Here is a 23,564-nt window from a genome sequence, read left to right as displayed (position 1 = left end):
TCGGCTCCTTTCCCTAGCAGAGTCGACCAACTGCCCTTCCTCAGGCGGGGAAAGCCCGAGCCTGGCGCCCTGGAAGTGACGTCATCAGCACGGTGCCAGCGTCGGGTTGCCAGGGCCCGCAGCGATTGCCCTAGACAGCGTCACTCATCTCAGGGTAAACATCAGCACGAAGGCTGCCTTTGCTAGCCGCCGTGTGTGCGCTCACGCATTTCTCCCAGGTTTATAGGTAAGAGGCCTTCTACAGCGTCACACGGCTGGTGACTGATCTAGCTGAGGCCGAACACAGATTTGTCTGACTACACAGCATTAAGTTCTAAACACTACGCTACATTAAAAGAAATGGTTTTTGCCTTTGGCTGGAATTTGGACGCCACTGTGAGAAAGGATGGGGTAATTATTCGTTATTCCACTTTAGAGGAACTATCACCAAATCTAAAGGTTGTGACCTGAGATATTTAACACTTTCAGAGACATCGAGTGGAAACTAGGGACGTCCCCAAGGACTTGTACACGGTTCCGAGGAAACGGAAGCGCTTCCGGTCGGACAGTCTAAACCGTTACTGCCACTTCTTCAGTTGGAGCATAAGGTGTGAGGATGGCCCGTTTCTGTGCTAAAGATAAAGGGAGGGGGTGGTGGTAAATATTCCCTTATCTTAAAGAATTATCCTATTTTCGTAATGGGTTATATGGTCTTTGCTTACTATGTATGCAACCTTCAGCATAGTGTATACTCATTCTTGCACCTCGTCGTCTTTTTTTTTTTTTGCTTTTATTGGTATGTAAACTTGTTACGATTTCTTTGCATAGATTTATCCCAAGAGTCTTGCTTCTTTTCTGCTAGGCTTTACGGCTTTACTAAGCAAGGACCTTATAAATACAAGGTTGGACAGGGCTGGGACATACATCTGTGCCTTGCAAGGTGTGAAGCTCTTGGTATAAGATGAGTAAATCACAGTTAGGAAGTCACAGTTACAGTCTAGTGGTAGATACAGATATGCAAATTTGTAATTAACAAAATAGAGTTTAGGTGGAATTTGTTTTTCAAAAATTTTATTTGTGTGACAATAGTTACTCATAACTAACAATCAATTGGCGCTTACTATGTGCCAGGCACTATTGCAGTTAATTTACTTAATCCTCACACCAACACCACGAGGTAATTACCGTCCTCATTTTACAGATAAGGCAACTGGGCCACAGAGTTTGGGTGATTTGCAGGTCACATAGTTTAATTGCAGAGCTAGGATTAGAAGTCAGGCCATCTGGCTCCAGAGTCCGTTTTCTTAACTGCCAGAAGATAAAATAACTCATATTTTCCCTAGGGTGTGTTGTTGACCCAAAAGAGGAAAAGGAAAAATTAAGACCTAAAGGTTAAGAAAAATTAGTCATCCTGTCTGATTGCATGTATGTCACAGGTTATTTTCTGTTATACACTGGAATCTAGCCTGGACATAAAACCTTTCACATCTGGTCTTGTTCATCTTGCAACTTGAAATATGTTCAGCAGGTGTGTCCCAGTGCTCTCCTGTACTGTCAAGTTATCCCTGTTGTGTGTGTCAACGTCACTGGTAGATTCCTCATCTAGACACTCTTGGCTGGTGTTGAATCTAAATGCTGCGTTATGTGAAACAGCACAACTCTAGGACACATTAGGAAGGAATTTCATTCTTCCTTTGATTGAGTGCGTGTGAGTAGTAGAAAGAAGTGGCACGCACACTAGTCCTACATATTTGGCAAGTGAAGGCCCAGATCTTCCATGTTCTTTACTGTACCAGAGGAGGAGTTATTAGGGGAAAGGCATGTGTGCTCTCTGGGGTCTGTCTGGGCTTTCGTGGAGATCATGTCTTATGGTTTGAATGACACTCAGGCATTCTCAATGAAATATGGCCTAACCACTGTAACTTCAACTTGAATTGAGAGTTTCAAATGAATCTAAATACACTCATTTTGTCTTTGCTATTGCCTGTCTAACCCTCCATTTGTAAACTTTAGAGGAAAATTATATACAGAAGAATCTTTACAAGACTCATTCCCTAATTGTCTTACTAAATTGAATTTTATTTTCATTTATTGGTTTCTTTCCTTTGTGCTGGGAACTTTGTTAGTTGTTAAGGATGATAGGTAAGATCCACTACCTATCTTCAAGGATCTGAATCTAATAACAGGCAATTGCAATACAGCATTATGGAAAGTGTGCAGAGAGAAGTTGCTTGGGGAAGGAGGTATAGGCTTGCCACAGATGTATCCACAGTCTAGCAGGACCTTGGTGTGACTACTGGGTTTCAACATTGGATTCTTTTCTAGGTTTGAAATTGGTGTATAAGATCTGGAAGTGACTGGACTCTGGGGTGCTGAGTCACACACTCAATTTGCTAAGACACTGCTATGTAAAAACCATAAAACTAATGTACTAATTTATGAGAAATACAACAATGAAGGAGCTAGGATAGTTGAGTTTGCTGGTCTGGACCTTCTCTGTGTTGACCAAATTACAATGAAAGCCAAATCCAAATTATTTTAATCAGAAGACCGTTTGGTAAATAGGGAATGGAGGCAAGAGAAATGAGTTTGTTGCCTTTAATGGCTAAGGTTTTAAGCCTGATTCACCCCTTTCCACTTGAGTCACAAACCTGTCGTAACGTTCTTCGTAAGTTGGATTGCAGTAAAAATACACTGTCATTTGCCTTTCTAAGTTTCTTTGCTGACAAATATCTCTTTTGATGTAGAACATCCTTTCATCAATGGTAATACTGTTGATCAGATCTCATCATTGGAAGATATTTTGCTTTTTGTTTGCTGAGCCATTATACTTATTTTACAAATTTAGTCTCAGATGATTTTTCTTTATTGTGGTAAAATACACATAACAAAATTTATCATTTTAACCATTTTTAGGTGTACAGTTCACTGACATTAAGTACATTCACATTGTTGTGCAACCATCACTACCATCCATCTCCAAAACTTTTTCATCTTCCCCAAGTGAAAGTCTGTATCCATTCAACACCAACTCTCCATTTCCCCTTCACCCCAGCCCCTGGCAACCACCATTCTTTCTGTCTTTTATGACTTTGACTACCTCATATAAGTGGGATCATACAGTATTTGCCCTTTTGTGACTGGCTTATTTCACTTAGCATTAATGTCAAGGTTCCTCCAATGTTGTAGCATGCGTCAGAATTTCCTTCCTTTTAAAACTAATATTCCATTGTGTGTATATACCACATCTTTTCTATCCATCCATCTGACAATGAACACTTGGATAGCCTCCACCTTCTGACTATTGTGAATAATACTGCTATAAACATTGGTTGTACAAATATCTTTTAAAGTACCTGATTTCACTTCTTGTGGGTATATACCCACGGGTGGAATTGCTGGATCATATGGGAATTGTTTAATTTTTTAAGTAATTGCATACTCAGATGATCGTTTTTTTCTTTGCTGAGGAAGATTAGCCGTGAGCTAATATCCATTGCCAATCTTCCTCTTTCCTTTTTTTTTTTTTGCTTGAGGAAGATCAGCCCTGCCTAAGCTAACATCTGTGCCAATATTCCTCCACTTTATATGTGGGTCACCACCACAGCATGGCTGATGAGTGGTGCAGGTTTGCACCTGGGATCCAAACCTGTGAAACTGGGCCACTGAAGTGGAGCATGCTGAACTTAACCACTATGCATGGGGCTGGCCCCTTAATTTTTTTGAGTAATTGCCATACTCAAATGATCTTATTTTTCAAGTGTGTGGGCTCTATGTGTGTTTTGGCAGGGGATGGAGAGGGTGAATCTCTCTGTTGCACCCATATAGTCCCTATGAGTGTTAAGTGCCATGATAGAAGCATATAGTTTGATAAAGCATAGGAGGGACAAATGTTTCAAAGCAGGATCGCTGTATCAGATTTTCAGGTAGTAGGTGGTATACTGTAATTTTCCCAGGCAATGGCCAATAAATCATCTGGCTTCTCTGTTCTCACTTAAAAAATTATAAAATGAAGAAAATAATGCATGCTTATCTTCTTGATAATATGGTCAACATAAATATAGAATTTTTGCAAAATTGAAGTTTAAAAAAATTGTCAATAAAAATAACTACAAAATTAAAAAGTCAGAAAATTTATATACTATAAAATTCCTCATATTTTATATTTTAAAAAGAGTTCATTTTACAGTGTTCATGATGTAGTTGCTTTACTATAGTTCTTGTATTTGAGAAGAATGCATTTTTATCAACATAATTATGCAGTTAAAGGACATAAGTGATAAACTTTGCTTATCTGCTAAACTTAAAATTATACAGAACTTTAGAGCTGCAGATTGAGTCACTTCCATAACCATTAGTTTTTTTTATCAAGGGCTTGAATGAGTCAAGAAATGAAATAAATTACACTACTATGCTGAACATAAAAATCCAAATATATTTTTACTGAATTATTTTTTAATTATGAAATATTTCAGATTATGAAGCAGTATCAAGAATAATGCAATCAACTTCTGGGAACCCAACACCCAATTTAAGAGATAAAACATCACCCAATACTGCTGAAGGCTTCTGTGTACTGTATACCGAAGATATTCAGTATTCTAAATTTGATGTTTATAGGTGTCATGTATTCAAATTTTAAACCTTATAACAAACTACCTGCTGAATCATTTTTAACTGGAACTGAAATTAGGGAGTAAAATAAAAACCTGAGACATCTCACTACTTTTCTTTTTGCTATCAAGCAAAATGAAGGAGAGTTTATCTTTCCTATTCTCTTACTTGCATTCCTTCCCTGTCCAGTGCTACTCCCAACTTCCTTTTAGAGTATTTTACCTAGATCTGTTTCCCAAGAACTGAACCTGTTTACATTTCCTACACCAACATGTAGTAACCATCTAACTGTTTTGGGGATTACTGTTTTCTATCTGTCCTGGTAGAAAGATTATTAAACTGCATTAGTCTATACTGGGTTGCTGCATGTCTTCTTCAGGATTAGCATGAAGGTATGGTGGGGTCATATTTACTGGTGACATATATTAATATGGGAGACATAATATAGGAGAAATATATTGCATGACAATCAAGATTCAACTTGAGGTAGACAAGATGAATCAATAGGCTAAAATCTAACAAGATGGGGTTCTATACTAAAAATAAGAAATCTTAGAGTTTGGTTTAATAAATTCATTAAATAAGTATATGAAGGGAAAGCCATCATTTAACAACACTACATGTTGAAGACTTGAGGTTTTAGTGAGCATAAAGTCAATCAGTGATATGTGGTTGTCAAAATAGCTAAAATGATATTAGTCTGCATTAAAAAAAAGTATTCAGAACAAGGGAAGTTGTACTGTTGTACTGACATCACATTCTCAACCCCTCTTTTATTAGCTCTAGTGCTGTGTAATAATAAATTGCAACTGAGAGCAGAATTACCAGGATAGCGGGAGAAATTTGAAACCATATCATATGGAAAATGGTGAAGGCTCTGGTAATGTCTGTTCAGTTGTGCTAAATTTTGCTATGAAAAATGGGTAGTGTAGACCACTCTCTATGGCATTGACTCCCTCTTCCTGATGGCAATAATGTCTTCTATGGAAAAGTGCCTTCTTTATCCTCAAAATATTAATAAAAGTAGCCTGGAAATGAGCTCGGTTCAAAAAAAAAAAAACCTGTTGATAACAGTTTAAAAGTTATCTTTAAATAGTTGAAGAGTTATATAGAATCAGGATTAGATTTTGGCTCAATGTAAAACGAGTTATAAATTCCACTACAAAAGTGCAGCCTTGTACGTTCTATTTGTATCCACCTTTATTAGTGCTAACACAGAACTGAATGAAGGAGTGGTGGTGAATGAAAATTCAAGCTAAGGTAGGGGGTTGAATTACATAGCCTCTAAGGTCTTTCCAACTCTTAGTGTCATATAGCTCTCTAAGGCTGATTTACACAGATATTTGTTAAGGACATATTGTTACACCCCACAGGATTTTTATAGTTTAATAGACAATGGTGCTATAAACCTAGAAGATACAGGTCTATGCTTATAAAGAAAAGAGGACAGCGCAGGTCAAAAGGACACAGGAGTCAACTTGGAAAGTTCCATTGGGAACTTTGGCTTCCAACAGTCAAAGCTGGAGGACAAATTGAGCAACATATTAACAGTGATACTAACGGATTACAAACCAAACAATAAAATATTCATGAGTCCATAATAATGCAAAGATTGAATAAATAAACGGAGGAAAAGGGAAAAATCTTCCTTACAGAAGAATTGCAAGAAATAAACGTAGAAGGAATGAGGGAAATAGAAAACCACCGTTGGAAATCCATAGTAATAATTGCTGCAGGAAAGATTCGCCAATGAAAGCTATGTCTCTTGCCTTGAAATTGGGAGCAATGATAGCATTGCAGCTGATTTTGTTCCAAATAATAGTCACTATAGATTTTGTTTTTAAAAAAAAAACCCAGCTTTGTTTTTTTTTTACATTAAACAGTACAAATTTGTGAAATTGAGAACAGTTTCCATATTTAACACAATCATTCACCTAGATGTTAAGGCCAAAAAACCAGGAGTCATTTTAGTTCCCTGCTCCCATCCCGCATTCAATACATCAGTGTCTTGTGAGCCGTACTTCCAAAGTATATCCCCACATCTGACCAGCTATCTCCCTAATCTGAGCTATTTCTTGCTTGTAGTAGCTTCCCAATTATTCTTCCTGCTTCTTATTCCCTTACAGTTTGTTCGTAACATTAGCCAGTAACCTTTTATTTATTTTTTTTTTGAGGAAGATTAGCCCTGAGCTAACTGCTGCCAATCCTCCTCTTTTTGCTGAGGAAGACTGGCCCTGAGCTAACATCCGTGCCCATCCTCCTCCACTTTACACGTGGGATAGCTACCACAGCATGGCATGCCAAGTGGTGCCATGTCCACACCTGGGATCCGAACCGGCGAACCCCGGGCACTTGTGCACTTAACCGCTGCGCCACTGGGCCGGCCCGCCAGTAACCTTTTAAAAAAAAATCAGATCCCTTTAATTTCCTGTGTAAAACTCTCCAATGGCTTTGTCAGGCTTAGAATAAAATTTGCTCACTACCTTGGTCTATAAAGTCCTGTATGATATGACCCTTATCTACTTCTCTGACCTCATTTGCTACCATTCTCATCCTCCTTGCTTACTACTCTTTTCTAGCCCGAGTGGCTATCTTGTTTATCCTCAAACATGCCACCCTTATTCCTGCCCTAGAGCCTTAATATTTGTCATTACCTGTGCTGGAAGCCTCTTCCCCCAGATCTTTGTACTGCTTGCTCCTTTATATCAGTAAGGTCTCTGTCTAAATGTCATCTTAATTAGGATCTTTAGGGAAGACCCTTCTGAGGTAGGCTCCTCTGCCTACATGAAATAAATGTGTTTACTCATTTTTTATCTATTCTCCAACCTGAATGTAACCACATAAGGGAAAGGACTTGGTTTGTCTTGTATACAAACTGAATCCACAATACCTAAAACAATACCCACAGTAGAGTGGGCCCCCAAATATCTACTGAATAAATATTTTTAAAACATTGAAGGGCAAAAAGTGGGGAAATATAGCAGAAGGTGTGTATCAGAGGCAGATTGCTATCTCTGAAAACTGTGCAAGAAATATAAGCCTTTTGAGATAAAGTGTTAACATGAAGAAAAACAAAGGGATATTTTTAACTACCTTAATTTTACAAATTCAGTTGCTTAAAAAAAACTTGAAAAATGTAAGTCTAACTTTGATGACTGAATTTGGAGAGCTTTTGCAATAAAAAATTTTATTGAAGTATAGATTACTAGTTATTTAAGAATACATGGGAAAAGACACACATACAAAGGCATTATCATACAACTGATTTCTAAACTCAATAGTTTGGAAATACAAAACAATGATCATTACACCCAAAAGTCAGTTTATTGAAAGAAACTGATTTTTAAATTGGTTTATAACTTTCACTCATTTTGTTTACGCACGTTACTTTGTTTTTCAGTTTCATCCCACATCAGCTTTGTTTTTTTGACATGTTTACTTCTCCAAGTAGTACACAGTTATTTCTTGCAATTAATGTCAGCAACTAATAGGAAACTTCTCTAAGTCACAGGAATTCAATATGGTTGCTGCTTTGGAAATAGTTACCATTTTGGGTTATTTACACTAAGACTCATGTATTGAAAGGCAAAATATGAAGATTGAGAGCAGGAGGACTAAGAAAAGACGATGTTATCTTTTACTGCAGACCTGCTAAAAAAGACTCCATTATTTACTTCGGTACTATTGCTAGAGAAGCAGTTTCTGCCAGACCACAGGTTGGCTATACAGTTGTCCATTTTAATATTTCCTTTTCTAAAGAATGGTAGACTTTAACAATTAGATTGCTCAACCAATAAACAGAGACCTTTAAATTACCATATACTTTAACTGCATGAAATAAATTATTTTCTTAATTCATTTAGCAGCTTTGTGTCTGGAAAGGCAGCAAAAACCACTTTGTTCCAAAATTAGAAGGCTGACTCAGAGGCTGTTTGTAAGGTGCCTGGCTATCTTCTATCACCACTCAGTCATGAAAGTGGACCTTCATGAACTCAGTAACTTAATAAATGTAAAAATGACCTCATCTATCAACACACAATGTTGAGCCAGCAAAACCAAAAAATACACTCACAAGTTCGGAACTGGCCTGTATAAAACAAGAGGGTACATATCCTCTTATATAAGACAAGAGGAATATGTATGGCAATAAAAACAATCTATAATAAACTTGAAAAGAGATGATTCTGGTTTACATGTAAGTCTGCTTAAACCGACTATGACTGAATGATTGGAAATTTTCTTCTCCTAACATAATGCCCATTCATTCTAAGCTCAGCTGGTCTTATTTTCTTATAAATCTCTTATTTCCTTGGATTTATCTACTACTCCCCTCACTTTATAGCCATTTAACTTATAAGCTGGGCCTGCCCAGCCTGCCTATAAAGCCTCTCTTCAGAAATATATCAGATGCATTAAACAGAGGCATCTTCTAGTAAACATCTGCACTTTAAGACAGCATATGAAGAACCAGCATTTGGACCTCCAATGTAAATACCTCTCATTTCACATTATCATAGAAACCGTGCAGTTTACTAACCACTCCTTCCTTACAGGAAACTCAGTACCTGCAAAAATTTTGGTCAGTTTCAAAACATTTCAATACTTATTAATTCCAAAGATCCGAACACCATGTAGCTGTGGCATTTTGGGAATTAACACACTCAGGAGAGAAGCTGTGTTTAGGATGAAGTGAGTTGGATCATACTTCGTATAGAAACTTGCCAGAAAATATCTGTAGAAATAAAAGTTAAGAATGTAGATAACATCTGAAAATGAAATTACTTAGAATTTTTAAAAAATTTAAAGGTAGAAAAAAGGCCACTGAAACATAAATACCTAAAGCAGAACTATTTTTGAGCATTAAAACAAGAGGAAACATTTTTGTTTGGGGCCCTAATTTTATTTGGGATTTAAAATTTTGTGTAATGGAGAGGCATATATGTACATTTTGCATTTCTGCAATTATATTAAATGCATTTAATAGAATACGTTTGCTACCTGGCATCTTTTAAACCATGAGGCTTTCAAACTAGAATTTATATGCTCACTGAAATTTCAGGTGTAGTTTTGTATTTATGTGGATGTTTCTGAAGAGAAGATCCAGATCCAAAGTAGCCATCATATTCTCAGTGTTTTGTGACTAATCAAAAGGGTTAAGAACCACTGCTGTAAAGCTGTGAAAAATGGGGTTTAGTGCATTAGTACAATTTAGTATCTTTGAAAGAAAACAAATACTTTATTGCCCTTCTGATGTTCTCATTTCTATATTATAGTTAAACAGGTCTATAACCAGTTTAACTAGAAACTTGAAAGACACTATTGTAAAATTCCAGCTGTTTTGCTATAATTGAACATATGTACATATTCAAAGACATCCAACATCTGAGAATTTGTTTTAACAAGCCTCAGCCCATAAATCATCGAGTTGAAATGTCTAGTTTTACCCAAGGGGATAGCAGAGTGCAGACACATCATCTCGCCACTAAAGAGTATTTTAATATAGATAGGATGTAAAGAATAAAACATCAGACCTTACTTCATCATGACTAAGAAGTTAGTGTGCATATGGGTGTTGGTCTAATTAGTACTTTTAAGAGTACACAGGAAAGTATTCTAATAGTCTTTCCTCCAAGTAACACCATTAGTTTCTCATAAGGGGAGATAAACATCTTGTGTAATATGGTTAGAAAAGAATAGCTATTTTCAGATACAACTAAAAACATCACAGAGCTATATACATCATTTTCTGAACCATCTAAATTGAGAAATTCTATCATCTTCCACCTATTTCACAAACTATAGTCAGAAAATTCTTTCTTGAGAATAAACTGTATTCCTCAATCTTTACCTAAAACACTTTCTTCCTACTTTCATATACTTGAAGACTGTTTTCATACTTCCTTCACTGAGTAAGACAGGTTACTACTTGAATTTAGTACGCTCATTTGATTTCCCATCATCATTATGGGTTTAACCTATAATCTGATATGTTGGAAGTAATACACCTTCTTGGAATGGCTTCTCCTTATCATACCATACCGTATGTCCCCTTTATGTCTTTTAATGAAAACCAATTGTGTGTGTAGATTATGTGAAAATTACTTGACTCTTACAAAAAACTGGACAACCCTCCAAGGGGATGCAAAACCCAGGTGGGAATCAGTGTGATGGTGTTTATTGGCCAAAGGGTATACTAGAAAGAGACGTGTATTAGAAGCCAGTAGTTTAGAATATAACCTGGGCTCTTGACTCCAACTATCTGGAGCAAGGTAATGCATTTGAGTCTGTTTCTTTATCTAAAAATCTGGGATAATACTGCAAGCCCCACCTACCTGAAAAATGGTATCACATAAGAAAATGTGAAAGCACTCTGAAAAGTATCAGTGCTATATAGATGACTTTAATGCTGTTTTTTCAGTTATGTAAGAAATTTAATCACAGAATATTTGAAATCATACCTGTGGGTCAAAAATATATTTTTAGAAATATGGATGTTGTACACAGGTACATCTTAGTTGAACTTTTTTTGTGATAGCTCTCATTGAAAATTCAGTATACGTCAGGCTTTTTACCTGTATTATAATGCAATCCTCAACATTTTATAGATGAGGAAACTGAGGCTTTCAAGAAAAAGGCCAAAAGTCACATAGCTGGAAAGCAGTAGAACTAAAATCCAAATTTAGGGCTGTTTGAATAAGCATTATTCTTGTTATTGCATTTATCTTTGTTACACCATACAAATCATTTTTCTTTTGATGTTAATTTTACGAGACTAAAACAATTAAACATTTAAAAAATTTCCTCAAAGTGCCATAAATATAAGGAAAAAGAAACCTACTACTTTATTATCAATGCCTTCCCTTACTTGAACATCTATCTGAAACATCTCCCTTATGTCCCAGTTTAAGGAATTCTAATGCCTCCAAGAAATCTTTCTAGCTACTCCAGACTGCACTGATTCTATGATGTATATATTACTATGTATAAGCTATGTGCTATAGAGCGTTTGACTAAGATATATGTAAAACATCTATGATATGCAAGCAACTGTACTAAGTGAGAAATTCAAAGCAATCTATGCACTTATAAAATCTTTGCAGAAATAAAATAAAACATTTATAATAACAGAGAAATAATACAAAGTGGCATAAATGAGGGATGTATAACAACTACTATGGGGGTTCAAAGCAGACCATTATCATTGAAGGATGGGTGCTAAGGAAAAGACCTCACTGAGGAAGTAGAATTCAAATCCTGAAAGAAGAGTAAGGCAGGTAAATTAAGAAAGGAGAAGCCATTTCAGGTAAGAGAAATGATTTGAACAAAAGCATAGAAATAGGACTATACCTGAAGTAACCAAGAAATGCTGCTTAGAAGAGCTTGACATGGTAGGAGTTGGGTGGGGGTAAAATTCACATAAAGGCAAAATGAGGTAATACCATTTTGTGGAGGGCTCTGAATATCAAGTAATAGAAAGAAGTTAGATACCAGATACAAGGTTAGATGCTTTACAGATAGATTTTATCTCATTTATTTCTTACAGCATCAGATTGAGTTAGGTACCACTGGCTAGAATTTTATTTATGAGCAAACCAATCTGGCTGAGTGATGGATACAGGATTCAACCCAATGTTCTACAATGACGGCCTAACCTCTCTTTTCTCTAAACCATACTATACTGTCTCTCCCAAGGAGTTTGAACATCCAAATGGTGCAGGTGGAAAATGAAATTTACCTGCAATCATCCAAATCCTTGTTTAGGGAGATTAATCTGATAGTCGAATATAGAATAACATTATGTGTTTAGTTTGCTTGTAAGCCATTTAAGGACATGAACCACAATATATTTGACCTGTATATCCTAGGATGTCCAGGCATACTGATGAGCATGTAATGTTGTCTCCATATGTTATTGACTGAAGGGAAAACTGGTTTATTACCAGCTTGTTAAAAATTTTGCCTGTATTTTATACTCTGTCTGAGGTAGCTATTTATTGATAGAGCTTTTCAACAAAATACTCTGTTTCTAATTCAAATTCATTCTAATAAAAGGATAGCTTCCTTTCATCCAATCTTCCTTATAGCTAAAAATTTCCACCACTTACAGAATTATTGGAGAAATTGTGAAAAACTTCCGTGAAGATGTAAACTGTACTCCATAGTCCAGTTGTTCCCAGTGAGTTAGGAGCCTTGCTTTACCCTGGTCAGGAGTTTCAAAAGGTGTTCCTTTTACTGCATGCAAAAATACATACATCCCCTGGAAAACAAGCAAGGGGATAGATAATCAATATTAAATACAAAATTAGTATTTGTCATTAAGCATTAAGATAGTTCCAGTCTGTTTGTGACAAAGGATGTGATTTAACTTAACGAGCTTAAGTTTTAAGGTTTCATATTATTGTGAAAGTCTGTGGCCAGTTTCTTTGTAGTAAAATAAAACTTCCAGGGGCATATAAATATTATTTGGTGAAAACCAGTAAAAGGTCAACCAAAAGTAACCGGTTTTATCTCTTATTAAATTGAAAATAAAAAGTAACATCAGGGTAGCTTCACATCAATACATTACATCTTTAACACCTTTCCTATTAGGAAACAGGATTACCTTCCCCAATGTCTAGCAAAGTTTAGAGTGTCATATTAGTAAATCTGATGATACTTATAAAATGATAAAAATATACAAATTGATAAATAATAATAATAAAATAAAACCTCTGTATCAGGGGAAAAGGGTTTTGAAAATATTTAATATTAGGACCGTCTTTGTCTCACTAGTTCTTTTCCAAAACAACATAGTTTGATGTAATAGGTATAATATTCAACTCAATTCACTTTTAAAATCAGCTCTGTGCCTCAATAGTGTTTCCTTTAAATTAGTTTTTACAAATCAAAGTAAAAACATTACTAAAAGCCATTCTATCCAGTGATATATTTAAACATCTAATTTTGTGGTTAACTAGGGGAAAAAAAATGTATACTAGATTTGCTTTCCTTGGGATTATAATGCCCACTTAGATTGATAGGTGGTGATTCTTTGCACGATTACTGTCTGAAGCACTGGTAACAGAATAAAGCCTAAATATCATCATGAAACAGTTTTTCCCACTTGAAGTCAAGATGTGATGTCATTTTTCCCCCTTTAACTTTTAATAAATATATGGAAAAAACAGAAAAATTAGTGATTTGAAATTTTTATATTATTATACTAGGTTAAGAGAGCCCTTCTTTTCAAAGCTTAGTTTACTTTCTAGTTATTCCATTAGGCAATTCAAAAGTTGTTTAGCTGCAATAACACCTAAGTTATAGAGGAACAGATTCATGCTCAATTGGATTTAATTCAACAAACATTTAATAAGTGGCTTTTATGTTCAGGACACAGGACATGAATGCATATATGAAACGGAACAAGATACGTCAACAGCCTTGAAAAAATTCAATCTTCTAAGAGATTGTAAGGAGAAAAAACATGCATAAAAAACTAGAAGGTAGGACAGAACTGCTATCAGAGGTACATTCAGAGTACTCAGGAAATGCAGAGGAAAGAGACATTTCTCATTGCTGAGGCAAAAGCCTTCATTCTATCTTGTCAACTACCTCATTCTTGAAGGTTCAGCTCAAATGACTCCTTAGTGAAGCCCTCCTCATTAGTAATAATTAACCTTCTGCCTACATGCTTGTATAGAATTTTATTGAAAATATTTTTATTATAGTACAATATATTGTGATGGAGTTGTTTGCATAATGTTTGTTTTCACCTTACACTGAATACCTCAGGAACAAGGCCTGGTACATAGCAAGTATTAGATATTAAGCAATGATGACGTTAAGCCAAGGAATGTTTATTCTGTAAGCACAAGGAAAACATTTTCCCATGGGCTTTAAAGGAAACTATGAAACAGATATTGTATGCTTTCAAATTCTCAGGAGTATGTGACCCAAAAAAAGTTAGCAATCTCTACTCCAGACCACATATGTGCTAGAATTATCAAAGAGAAGAACAATTCTCTCGTCATTTCCTTTAAACCACATGCACTTGCCAGTGTTTAGAATATAATATTCAGTTTATTTCATATATCCTTTTCAATGAAATAGAATAAAATCTTATCTGACCATGTATCTTCCACTCCATTGTTTTCATTTTTAATAGTTTTTCTATAAAATTTTAGTGATGGATGACTTATACCCACACCAAAAGAATTAAGAAAAAAGGATATAGCTCATGTTTATTTAGGCCTTAACAAATATTTACTGACTCAAAATGAAGAGAATTCTCATTTATTTTAAAAGCTAGACTAAGACTTTTGTCAATATTAATACCTCTAAGTGTAAACTGTAGCACTGAATAAAAACAATCACTATAAGTTTCTACTGTATGGTTCAGAAAGGCAAGGACTATTTTTTCTAATTAGGGATAACAATTAGATCTATTTTCCCCTATTTAAAAGCATTCGGTATGTATTTCACATTTTTAATTGGTTTAATGTAGGCTATCTTCAAAAGAAACTTAAATTTGGAGTCATGTAATTACTACATCTGTGGCTGGTTAGTTAGGTTCTTAGTGTGGTGAACTAATAAGCTTCCCTATGTTGTCAATTACCTCTCCTTTGTCCATGGCCAGAGACTGTGCCTCTATCTCAGTCAACCAACTTGAAACATGAAGGGGGCCAGGAGAGATGACTTCTAAAGTACATTTACTACATATGCCATTGGAGAAGAGAAAATTATGTGACAATATAGACTAATTTATTCAGCAAACATTTAAATAGGTCTTTAGAGAGAGAGAAATGAAAAAATAAAAAAGCTATACTGCTAATTATAAAACTATGGTAAACACATGATAAAAGAATGGAGCACGGGAATTTTGTAGCTTCCTGGAGGAGCTGATACTTGAGTAGTTTTCCTGGACAAGCAAGAATCAGCCAAGCAGAGCAGGAAGGAGGGAGGGGTATTAAAATAGTGGAAGAAGAGCTTAAGTCAAAGCAGTAAGGTGAGAGGAAGACGATTTTCATTACTGTTAGAGCTTAGCTTGTGTGTGGAGATGGGTTGAGATAAAACTGAGTCCTTTGCTTGCCTCTGCACTATTATCAACTGGTCTTGTATGCCACACAAGTAACTTAACATTTTATTATGAATGCAATGGGGAATCATTGAAGGACTTAGGAGTGTGACTTGAGCGGACACACATTTTAAAATATCACTCTGCCAAGTTGGAATGGAGAAATAGAGAAGGGGAGTATCAAGGAGACCATTTGATCTATTGGGGTAATCCACCTGAGAAAAAAATAAGGGTACAAATTACAGCAATGCCAGTGGGGATCAAGTTGAGAGACATTAAAGCAGTAAACAGACAGGGCTTTGACTAAACGTATGGAATATAAAGGAAAAGGAGTTACTCTAAGACTAGGGTGACCATATATCCTAGTTTGCATGGACAGTCCAGATTTATACCTAGCCTCGTGGAGCAGTTATTACTAGAGCCCCCTTTTACTCTCAAAACAGTCTCAGTTTGGATGATACATTATATTCATCATTTTACCTTTGACATTGAGCTATCTGGCTTGGCTTACTGGGCAGACAGTAGGACCTTTAGATTAGATTAGGAACAAAATCAGAGGGATAAATTATGAGTGGTAAGGGATCAGAAGTGAGTTCAATTTATACTTGTTTGGTTTAAGGTGCAAGGTGATCTCACAATATTAATATGGGCATCATAATTCTACAGGGAGAAACTGAAAATACGAATAGACACAGTAACCTAGATGGAATTGATAGCACAAGAAGAACTGAAGAAAAGAATCTTGGGAACAGTGGTAAAAGAGTCTTAAAGACAGGAAAAGAGAAGGAAGACCACGCAAGAGGAAATACAAAAGGAAAGATCAGAAATATATTTAGGAAAAAGGGAACCCATGGAAGCCAAAGGAAAAGAATTTCAATAAAAGGGATAGGATTAGTGTCAAATACTTCAGAGAAGTCACTACTATTTAAAAACAGTGTTTGCCCTATCAAAGTCTATCACATAAAAAGGACTCAATGGACATTCACTTACTTCTACCTACCATATCATTCTAGTCCTACTCGAGTCAACTTTAAAGCCTTTCCAGAAGGTATAATATAAATAACAATTTTTAAGAATCTATTTCTCTCACATTTTTCTGTCTTAATGTTCTAAGTTCTTCATTTTTTGGATATCTTTAAACAAATATATAGTTAATCTGAATTCAACTAAAAGTCATAATTAACCATATTTCTTGCCTTTCATTTTATTTTAATAGGCTGTTAAAGACAAGAAAAGTCAGTATCAAGGTTTTTTGTTTTTTTGCTGAGGAAGATTTGCCCTGAGCTAACATCTATTGCCAATCTTCCTCTTTTTGCTGAGGAAGATTCACCCTGAGCTAACGCCTGTTGCCAAACTTACTCTTTTTGTATGGGAGCCACCACCACAGCATGACCACTGACAGATGAGTGGTGTAGGTCTGTGCCCGGGAACCAAACAGAGGCTGCCAAAGTGGGGCACACCAAACTTAACCACTACTCCATTGGGGCTGGCCCTGGTATCAGGGTTTTTTTTAAATAGGCAATTTCCAGGGCTGCATAATATGGTTAGTGGAGTCCATTAAACTCCTGATACTTTGTAGAGCTATCATATAATAACACAACAGCAAGAGTCAACATGAAGAACTTAAGGCACCATAAGATCCTGAATCACATAAGATATAATTGAGCTCAGAATTTCAATACTGAAGGAGGAAAGTATGCTTATACAATTTGGAAAGACTTAAGAAGGATTAAAACCAGATGTCCCTATTAGACTCCAGTTAGCCAAAAAATATATTACTTCTTCTGAAGCATTATGGTTAATCAATATATTATAGTAGCTTCAATTACAGTCTCTTGTAATTTTTGCTAAAATGACCTATATTCTAGATTCTATAAAGCAATAGAAGGAAAAAAGTCTTACTCAGAAAAACGGCCCAATGTTTACATATAAAGAGTAATAGAAAAAAATATAGTCCTATCCCACATTAGAATTCTTCAAAATTGTCATATATACTAAAAATCACTGAACCGTACACTTTAAATAGTGAATTTTATATTATGTGAATTATATCTCAATAAAACTATTAAAAAACTGTCATGTGTTTTTCTTCTTTATAACATAAAACTTTAAGCTTTTTAAAAAATTGTTTAAAAAATACACATAACATAAAATTACCATATGAACCATTTTTAAGTGTACAGTTCAGTGGTATTAAGTACATTCACACTGTTATGCAACCATCCCCACCATCCATCTCCAGAACTCTTTTCATCTTGCAAAACTGAAACTACACCCATTAAACAAACAATAACTCCCTGTTCCTTCCTCCCCCAGTGCCTGACAACCACTAAACCTTAAGCTTTTAAGTGTTTAGTATAAGGTGAAATTCTTACCAGATTATGTATAACGTTTGTTAAGGTCCAAGCAACAGGAACACTGAAGAAGGGAATGCTGAGTAAGACAATATGAAGCAAGCCAACTCCCAACGCATATGTCAGCCACATACCCCGGCTGTTCATTACACGGGTATTTGGATTCACCTCGCTGTGGGCAACTCCAACATTCATGTTTGCTCTGTAGGAAAGCAATGATATGAATCAATCTGGTATAACTAGAAACCTAAATTCTCCTAATTATGACATGACAAAATGAGTGTGTTACTAGGTTTTTTTTTCTTGGTAGTTCTGAAATAGAACAAACACACTCTCCAGAATATGCTACTTGCAGATGCTGATGAAGTCAGTAAAGAATTCTTAACATCTGACTTTACGGTAAGACAAACAAGACTTATTTTTTAGGGTTCTCATTGGAAAACATAAACAGTTAAAATCCCTTTCCTAAAGCGTGTCTTCTAGCATACTGGTTTTACTAAATGAAATAGGCAGGAAAACTCACACTGAAAAAGAAAACCTACATTTCCTTATATCATGAGAGCAAAGTGAAATCTCAGGAGCTTAATCTACCAACAGAATAAACTAATAACAAAAAAGCAAAGCTGCCCCAGCCAGTGTATCCTGAGTAGCCAGACTTTTACATCTAACATAATGTATCCATAAAGAGTGGTGAGAGTTCGAATCACTCCTTTCTGAATACTGAACCTGGGAGGAACATAGAGTAGTGGAAAATTTACACGGTCAAGGGATAAAGTTTGTTTCTCAATCTCATGATACAATTAGGTTGAAACAATGAGTCTTCTCTATATTTTAACTCTAGTCAACTCCCTAAAACTTTATTTATTTTTTTAAGGTTTCCCTTTCCGTTTTGCATTCAAGATGAACACGAAAGAAGAGCTAATAATAGTTCGCAGTTTTTTTTTTTTTAATGATGATGTTTGCTTGGGTCTAAGAATCCCTTAACAAAATAAAATTGTCCTGAAGAATACCTAATCATCCTGGTAAAAACCAACCAGTGAGACTGGAGGGGGAAAACAGGGCTAGATTATAACTGGAACAGCTCTGATTTAAAAACACATAAACCCTTTCTTACAGAGTTGACCTGAGAGAGGAATTTCTTATAACTACATCCAACAAGTGTTTCCGGAGCACAATGTCCTCTTCTCCCCCCAAAAACCTAGGGAGCACGCATCAAAGCATCAAGGCTTACGGTGATGGAAGTTGACTACACTGGGGAAAACTCTCAAATTTACACGTGTAAATATTTCTTCTAAACATCCACAATGTATCATTTTTATATGCTGTAAATAATACTTAGTACATGCCACCACTCAAGATACTCTTCCCACTTTCCACAAGATGGAAAAAAAAAATGTTCAAAAGAGGCTTAAAATTTACATCTGAGCTGGAAGGCAAAACTGGCGCGGTACTGACCCTGCCCCAGTTCAGAAAACCCTTCCAGGGCGTCTGCCGCGCCACTTCGGGACTGGCAGACAATGACTTGAGACAGCGAAGGACCTCCTGGCTCCGCGGCGACCCCCCTGGGGACTCCCCCGCCCGCCACGGGCAGCCTTCCCGGCGCCCGGAGCTCCCGGCCAGGGGAAGCTCAGCGACAGCCGCGGCTGCTACTGCCGCAGCGCCTCCCTCACCTGCCCCTTCCTTCGCGGAGCTGCACATCCCGTCAGGGCCGGGGCACTGCGACGAGGCTGGGGGGCTAACCTCGGGGGTCCCTTGGCCGGCACAGGCACAAAGGCCACTCTTCCCGACCCGGCCACCCTTTCCCCCTAGGCCGACCCTGGCCGCAGCAGCTCCCCACCGCCGCAGGCAGCAGCACATCGCACACTCACCGGCCGCCTCGCTCCCAGCAGCCGTCTCCGAGCAGGACCAGCCCGGCGGCGACGGCGTCTCCTCAGGGCCGAACGCCTGTGCCGGCCCCGGCGCAGCGCGGCACTGCTTGCGGAAGCTTTCCTAGCCGGACGCGCGGCCAGGGGATTGGCTGCAGGCGGCGCCAATCACACGTTCTCCGGCAGGGCGGGGCTAAGGGCTGCGCGCCCGCTGCCCGCCCCGTCGCGCGCGCGCAGGGCGAGTCTCTGCAAGGCCGGGCCTGGGGTCCGGCGGGACCCTCGCTGCTCCAGTAGTGCATGGTACGTGCCCACGTCGCGCGAGCAAGAAGGTGGTGTCGTGTGGCTGACGAGCCTTCATTCTTAGATTCTCGTAGGTTCGAGGGCCCCCTCCCTTTCACTTGGTCGCGGTGGGCGGCCCCTCCCCCTCTGCGGGCGGGAAGCGGCGAGGCAGGTCTGGCGGGCGCGCGCACGTGGAGAGCGGGCTGCCGGCGGGGCTGCGTCCCAGGAGCGGCAGGTTCGGCCTCTCCCGACTGTGTGTGTTTAGGCACAGCCAGTTCCCCGGGTCCTCTGGGTGCGGGACTTAAAGTTGCCGTATGCCGGGCGGACACTTGAACCCCTGACAGCCGTAACTCGTCTTGTGAGTAGGTGGCATTTTATAACGTTATACGTGTGGCATCGTCCAAGTGGGGCAAGCAAACTCTTTTCAGCTAACCATGATTTTTCTGGGTTCATTCACAAGCCAGAGACAGGCACCTGTGTTACATACTGAGGAAATGTGGATTTCAAAAACTGCTTATTTGAGAACGGGGAGGAAAAGTCAGATAATTTGGCGTCATCTTTGAAATCGAATTTCGTTGCCTTGGAGAACACAAAGTTTGTGATTTCGAATGCTGAAGTAATTTTCAACAACATTTCCAAATTGGCATAAGAGAACGTTGACTATATCTTGCATTTCTTTGGGCTCTATGAAAACAATCGGGTTAGATTTATTATGTTCTGTAAATAAATCATTTCCTTGTGTTTTCTCTAAAGTCTATGAGTTCTCTGATGTCTGTCTCTTTTTTAGGTACTCTGTTGTCCTTATCTGACTTTCCTGGTCCTCAGTACTCTTTCAGGAGTATTTGATTTCCCTCTCAGGAAATATGGAAGACTGATTCCTGACGTTCTCAGACGTTCTATGCTGTGACTTGTAAGCATGATATCAACCATTCTACTTTTCAGGAGATGCCGTTTCATACACATACAGTAGAATGCTTGCTGTGTTCCAGGGGTTATGCAAGGGATATGAGATGAATATAAAATCTCTATCCTTAAAGAACTCTGAGCCAGGAGGAGGGGACAGAAAAGCAATAGTTAGAATAACCTGTGAGGAATTTTGAGTTGGAAGTAAGGAAAAGGTGCTATGGGAGTACAAAGGAAAGAATGCATAGAAGTCATAGGTAGAGAAAGGGAACCTTGGGAGCTAGGAAAGGAGTGAGTGCCACCTCATTAAGAGAGATGAGCTGTATAGTACGACTGGCCTAGTGTGCATTTGAAGAATAATAGGATGAGATTAGAAACATAGGCAGAGGTCCAATTGTTAAGGAGTTGGGTCTTTACCTGGTTAGCAGTTGGGAATCTTTATAAAATTTTAAGTAGGGTAGCAACATGATGAAAAATAAATTACAGAAAGAACCCTATAGGTGGTTGAGATTAGAGATGAAATATCAGGTGGTTATTGCAGTAGTTCAGGGGAGAAATATTGAGGGGCTGAACAGAGGCAGTAGCTATAGGTATAGAGAGGAGAGACCAGTTTGAGAAATATTTAGTAATAGGATAGATGAGACTGGGTAGCAGGGTGTAGAGAGAGAGAAGAATTTCTAGGATGGCTTCAAGGTTTCTAATTTTGCCTTGTGAGACTGCATGAACATGGCCTTTGGCGTCAAACATGCTAAGGTATGCAAGTGTGCATCTGTCACTTACCAGTTTTGTAATCTTGATCAAGTAGCAAGCTTTTAAATCTCATTTGTGATAGAGGAGTGATAGTATACATAGGATTGTTGTGAGGATTAAATGGGGTAATATATATAAAGTTGCTTATGTTAGCTATCATTTTTATTATAAAACAATAAGTATAGGAATAAAGTTAGAGAAAGATTCTGAGATCGATTTGGGACATGTTAAGTTTAGGGTGCCTCCAAGCCATCTAAATGATTTTATATAGAAGGTAGTTGGAAGTAAGGCCCTGGAGTTCAGAAAAATGTCTGGTTAAGAGATACAGATGAGGTAGTGGATGATAGAGAAGTTAGTTAAAATAGAGTATATAAAGGGAAGGAGTTAAGGCAATGGTGACTTGCTGGGAAGGAGGATGCTCTTGCTAATGTTTACATTGCCATGAGGAAGGTGCTGATAAAATTGTTTTTTGTGGCCTTTCATTAATACTCATGAAGTGCTTGCCATGAGTGAAGTACTCTGATTATTCTGTGTTGCATCCAGAAATATATAGCACATGATTCCCTGGATTCAAAAGTTGTATAGGTCAGGACAGGACGGGATAAGTATCCCGTGAGGGATGTAAGCCAAGTTGTTTAGGAATGTAGGGGGAGGGAAGAATCATTCCTGGTTGGGTGATCAGAAGGGACATGTTAGAAATGTTATTGGAACTTGGTCTGGAATGATAATAGGATTGCATTAGGAGAAGGTGGAGGTGCAAATAGGGTGGGATTGCTGGCAAAGGAGTATTGAAGTTTTTGACCTTGGTCACAAAAGACAGTGTTATTAAGAGAAACAGCAAAAATTAGGTGGATGGCATGAGGAGGGGAGCAGGAAGATAAATTCTGTTTTACAAATATTTATTTTGAGGTAACTGATATTAATGATTAGAAATGCTTGTCTTAACTTGGGGAGAGAGAGATCATTGTTGAGGATGTAGATTTAGATATTATTGTGTAACTAAAGCTTTGGGTTTTAAGATATCTGAGAAGAGGAGAGAGGAATTGGGCAATGCCCACATTTCTGGGAAGAGAGTGAAGAAAACACGAAGAGATCAAAGAGGTATAGATGGAAAGATTCTTGAGAATTAGGGGGTATCATCAATGTTATGTGCTTCAGGTATGTCCGGGAACATGAGTCCTGAGAAAAGAATTTGATGATGTAAGAGATCATTGGTGAACCTGAGGAGAACAGAATCCTGACGGTGGTTTTGGTATAAGCCATTTTGCAAGGGTTTTAAAAATAAGTTGGTGATAGAGAATTGGTGACAGTGAATATAGGTTATTTATTCAGGTTTGGCTATGTAAAAAAAGAAGATAATCATTGGGGTAATAGGGTTGAGGGAAGAATTTTTTGTTTGTTTTTGCTTCAGGCCAAGATGCCTGTGGGACGACTGGATAAAGAAACTAGATGTAAGTGTGCTATAGCGTAGGAGGAAGAGACGTTGACCTGAGCCTGAGGGAAGAAGAACATGGGTAGAAGTGCAGACATTTTAAGAAACCAGAAGACACGATGGGGTGGAGGAGCTAAGGTGTGTGTGAAGATAGAGTTCATGCTGTAGACTTGATCTCGGTTAACTAGAAGAATGAGAGAGATTGGGATGAAATTAGGGACTTGAGGGGAAAAAAAATAGACGACTTTAGAAGAGGGATCGTAGAGAAAGAGACAAAGATGATGACATTAGTAAGGAGATTGCCCAGAAAGAATGAAGGTTAAGGTGAGGCTAGG

General features: G+C 37.7%; 2 protein-coding genes and 1 long non-coding RNA gene across 10 annotated transcripts in view; 2 read left to right on the top strand and 1 right to left on the bottom strand.

The window, feature by feature from the left end:
- Position 1: 1 nt before the first annotated feature.
- Positions 2–4,467, top strand: LOC124233476 (uncharacterized). Its single transcript, XR_006887062.1, has 3 exons — positions 2–226; positions 469–587; positions 4,455–4,467. It is a non-coding gene; the product is annotated as an uncharacterized LOC124233476 (long non-coding RNA).
- Positions 4,468–7,898: 3,431 nt separating this feature from the next.
- Positions 7,899–19,997, bottom strand: LOC124233474 (ORM1-like protein 1). Its single transcript, XM_046650590.1, has 4 exons — positions 19,869–19,997; positions 18,022–18,202; positions 12,699–12,850; positions 7,899–9,325 (listed from the first exon to the last, which is right to left on the bottom strand). Exons 2-4 carry the CDS (start codon positions 18,193–18,195, stop codon positions 9,190–9,192), a joined length of 462 nt encoding a protein of 153 aa, XP_046506546.1. The 5' UTR covers positions 18,196–18,202; positions 19,869–19,997; the 3' UTR covers positions 7,899–9,189.
- A 74-nt stretch (positions 19,998–20,071) lies between these two features.
- LOC124233514 (PMS1 protein homolog 1-like) overlaps positions 20,072–23,564 on the top strand; it is an 83,841-nt gene continuing 80,348 nt past the window's right edge. For 2 of the 8 annotated variants that reach the window (XR_006887084.1, XM_046650669.1), the window contains exons 1-2: positions 20,105–20,235; positions 20,932–21,054. The gene's annotated coding sequence lies outside the window, so the exon portion shown is untranslated. Of the gene's footprint in view, positions 20,236–20,360; positions 20,507–20,931; positions 21,055–23,564 lie in introns of those variants that run through there. The other 6 variants (XM_046650664.1, XM_046650663.1, XM_046650667.1 and 3 more) reach the window with 6 other exon arrangements.

Source organism: Equus quagga, unplaced genomic scaffold, assembly GCF_021613505.1.
Source record: "Equus quagga isolate Etosha38 unplaced genomic scaffold, UCLA_HA_Equagga_1.0 203_RagTag, whole genome shotgun sequence".
NCBI lineage: Eukaryota > Metazoa > Chordata > Mammalia > Perissodactyla > Equidae > Equus > Equus quagga.
This window is presented reverse-complemented; position numbering and strand designations above follow the sequence as displayed.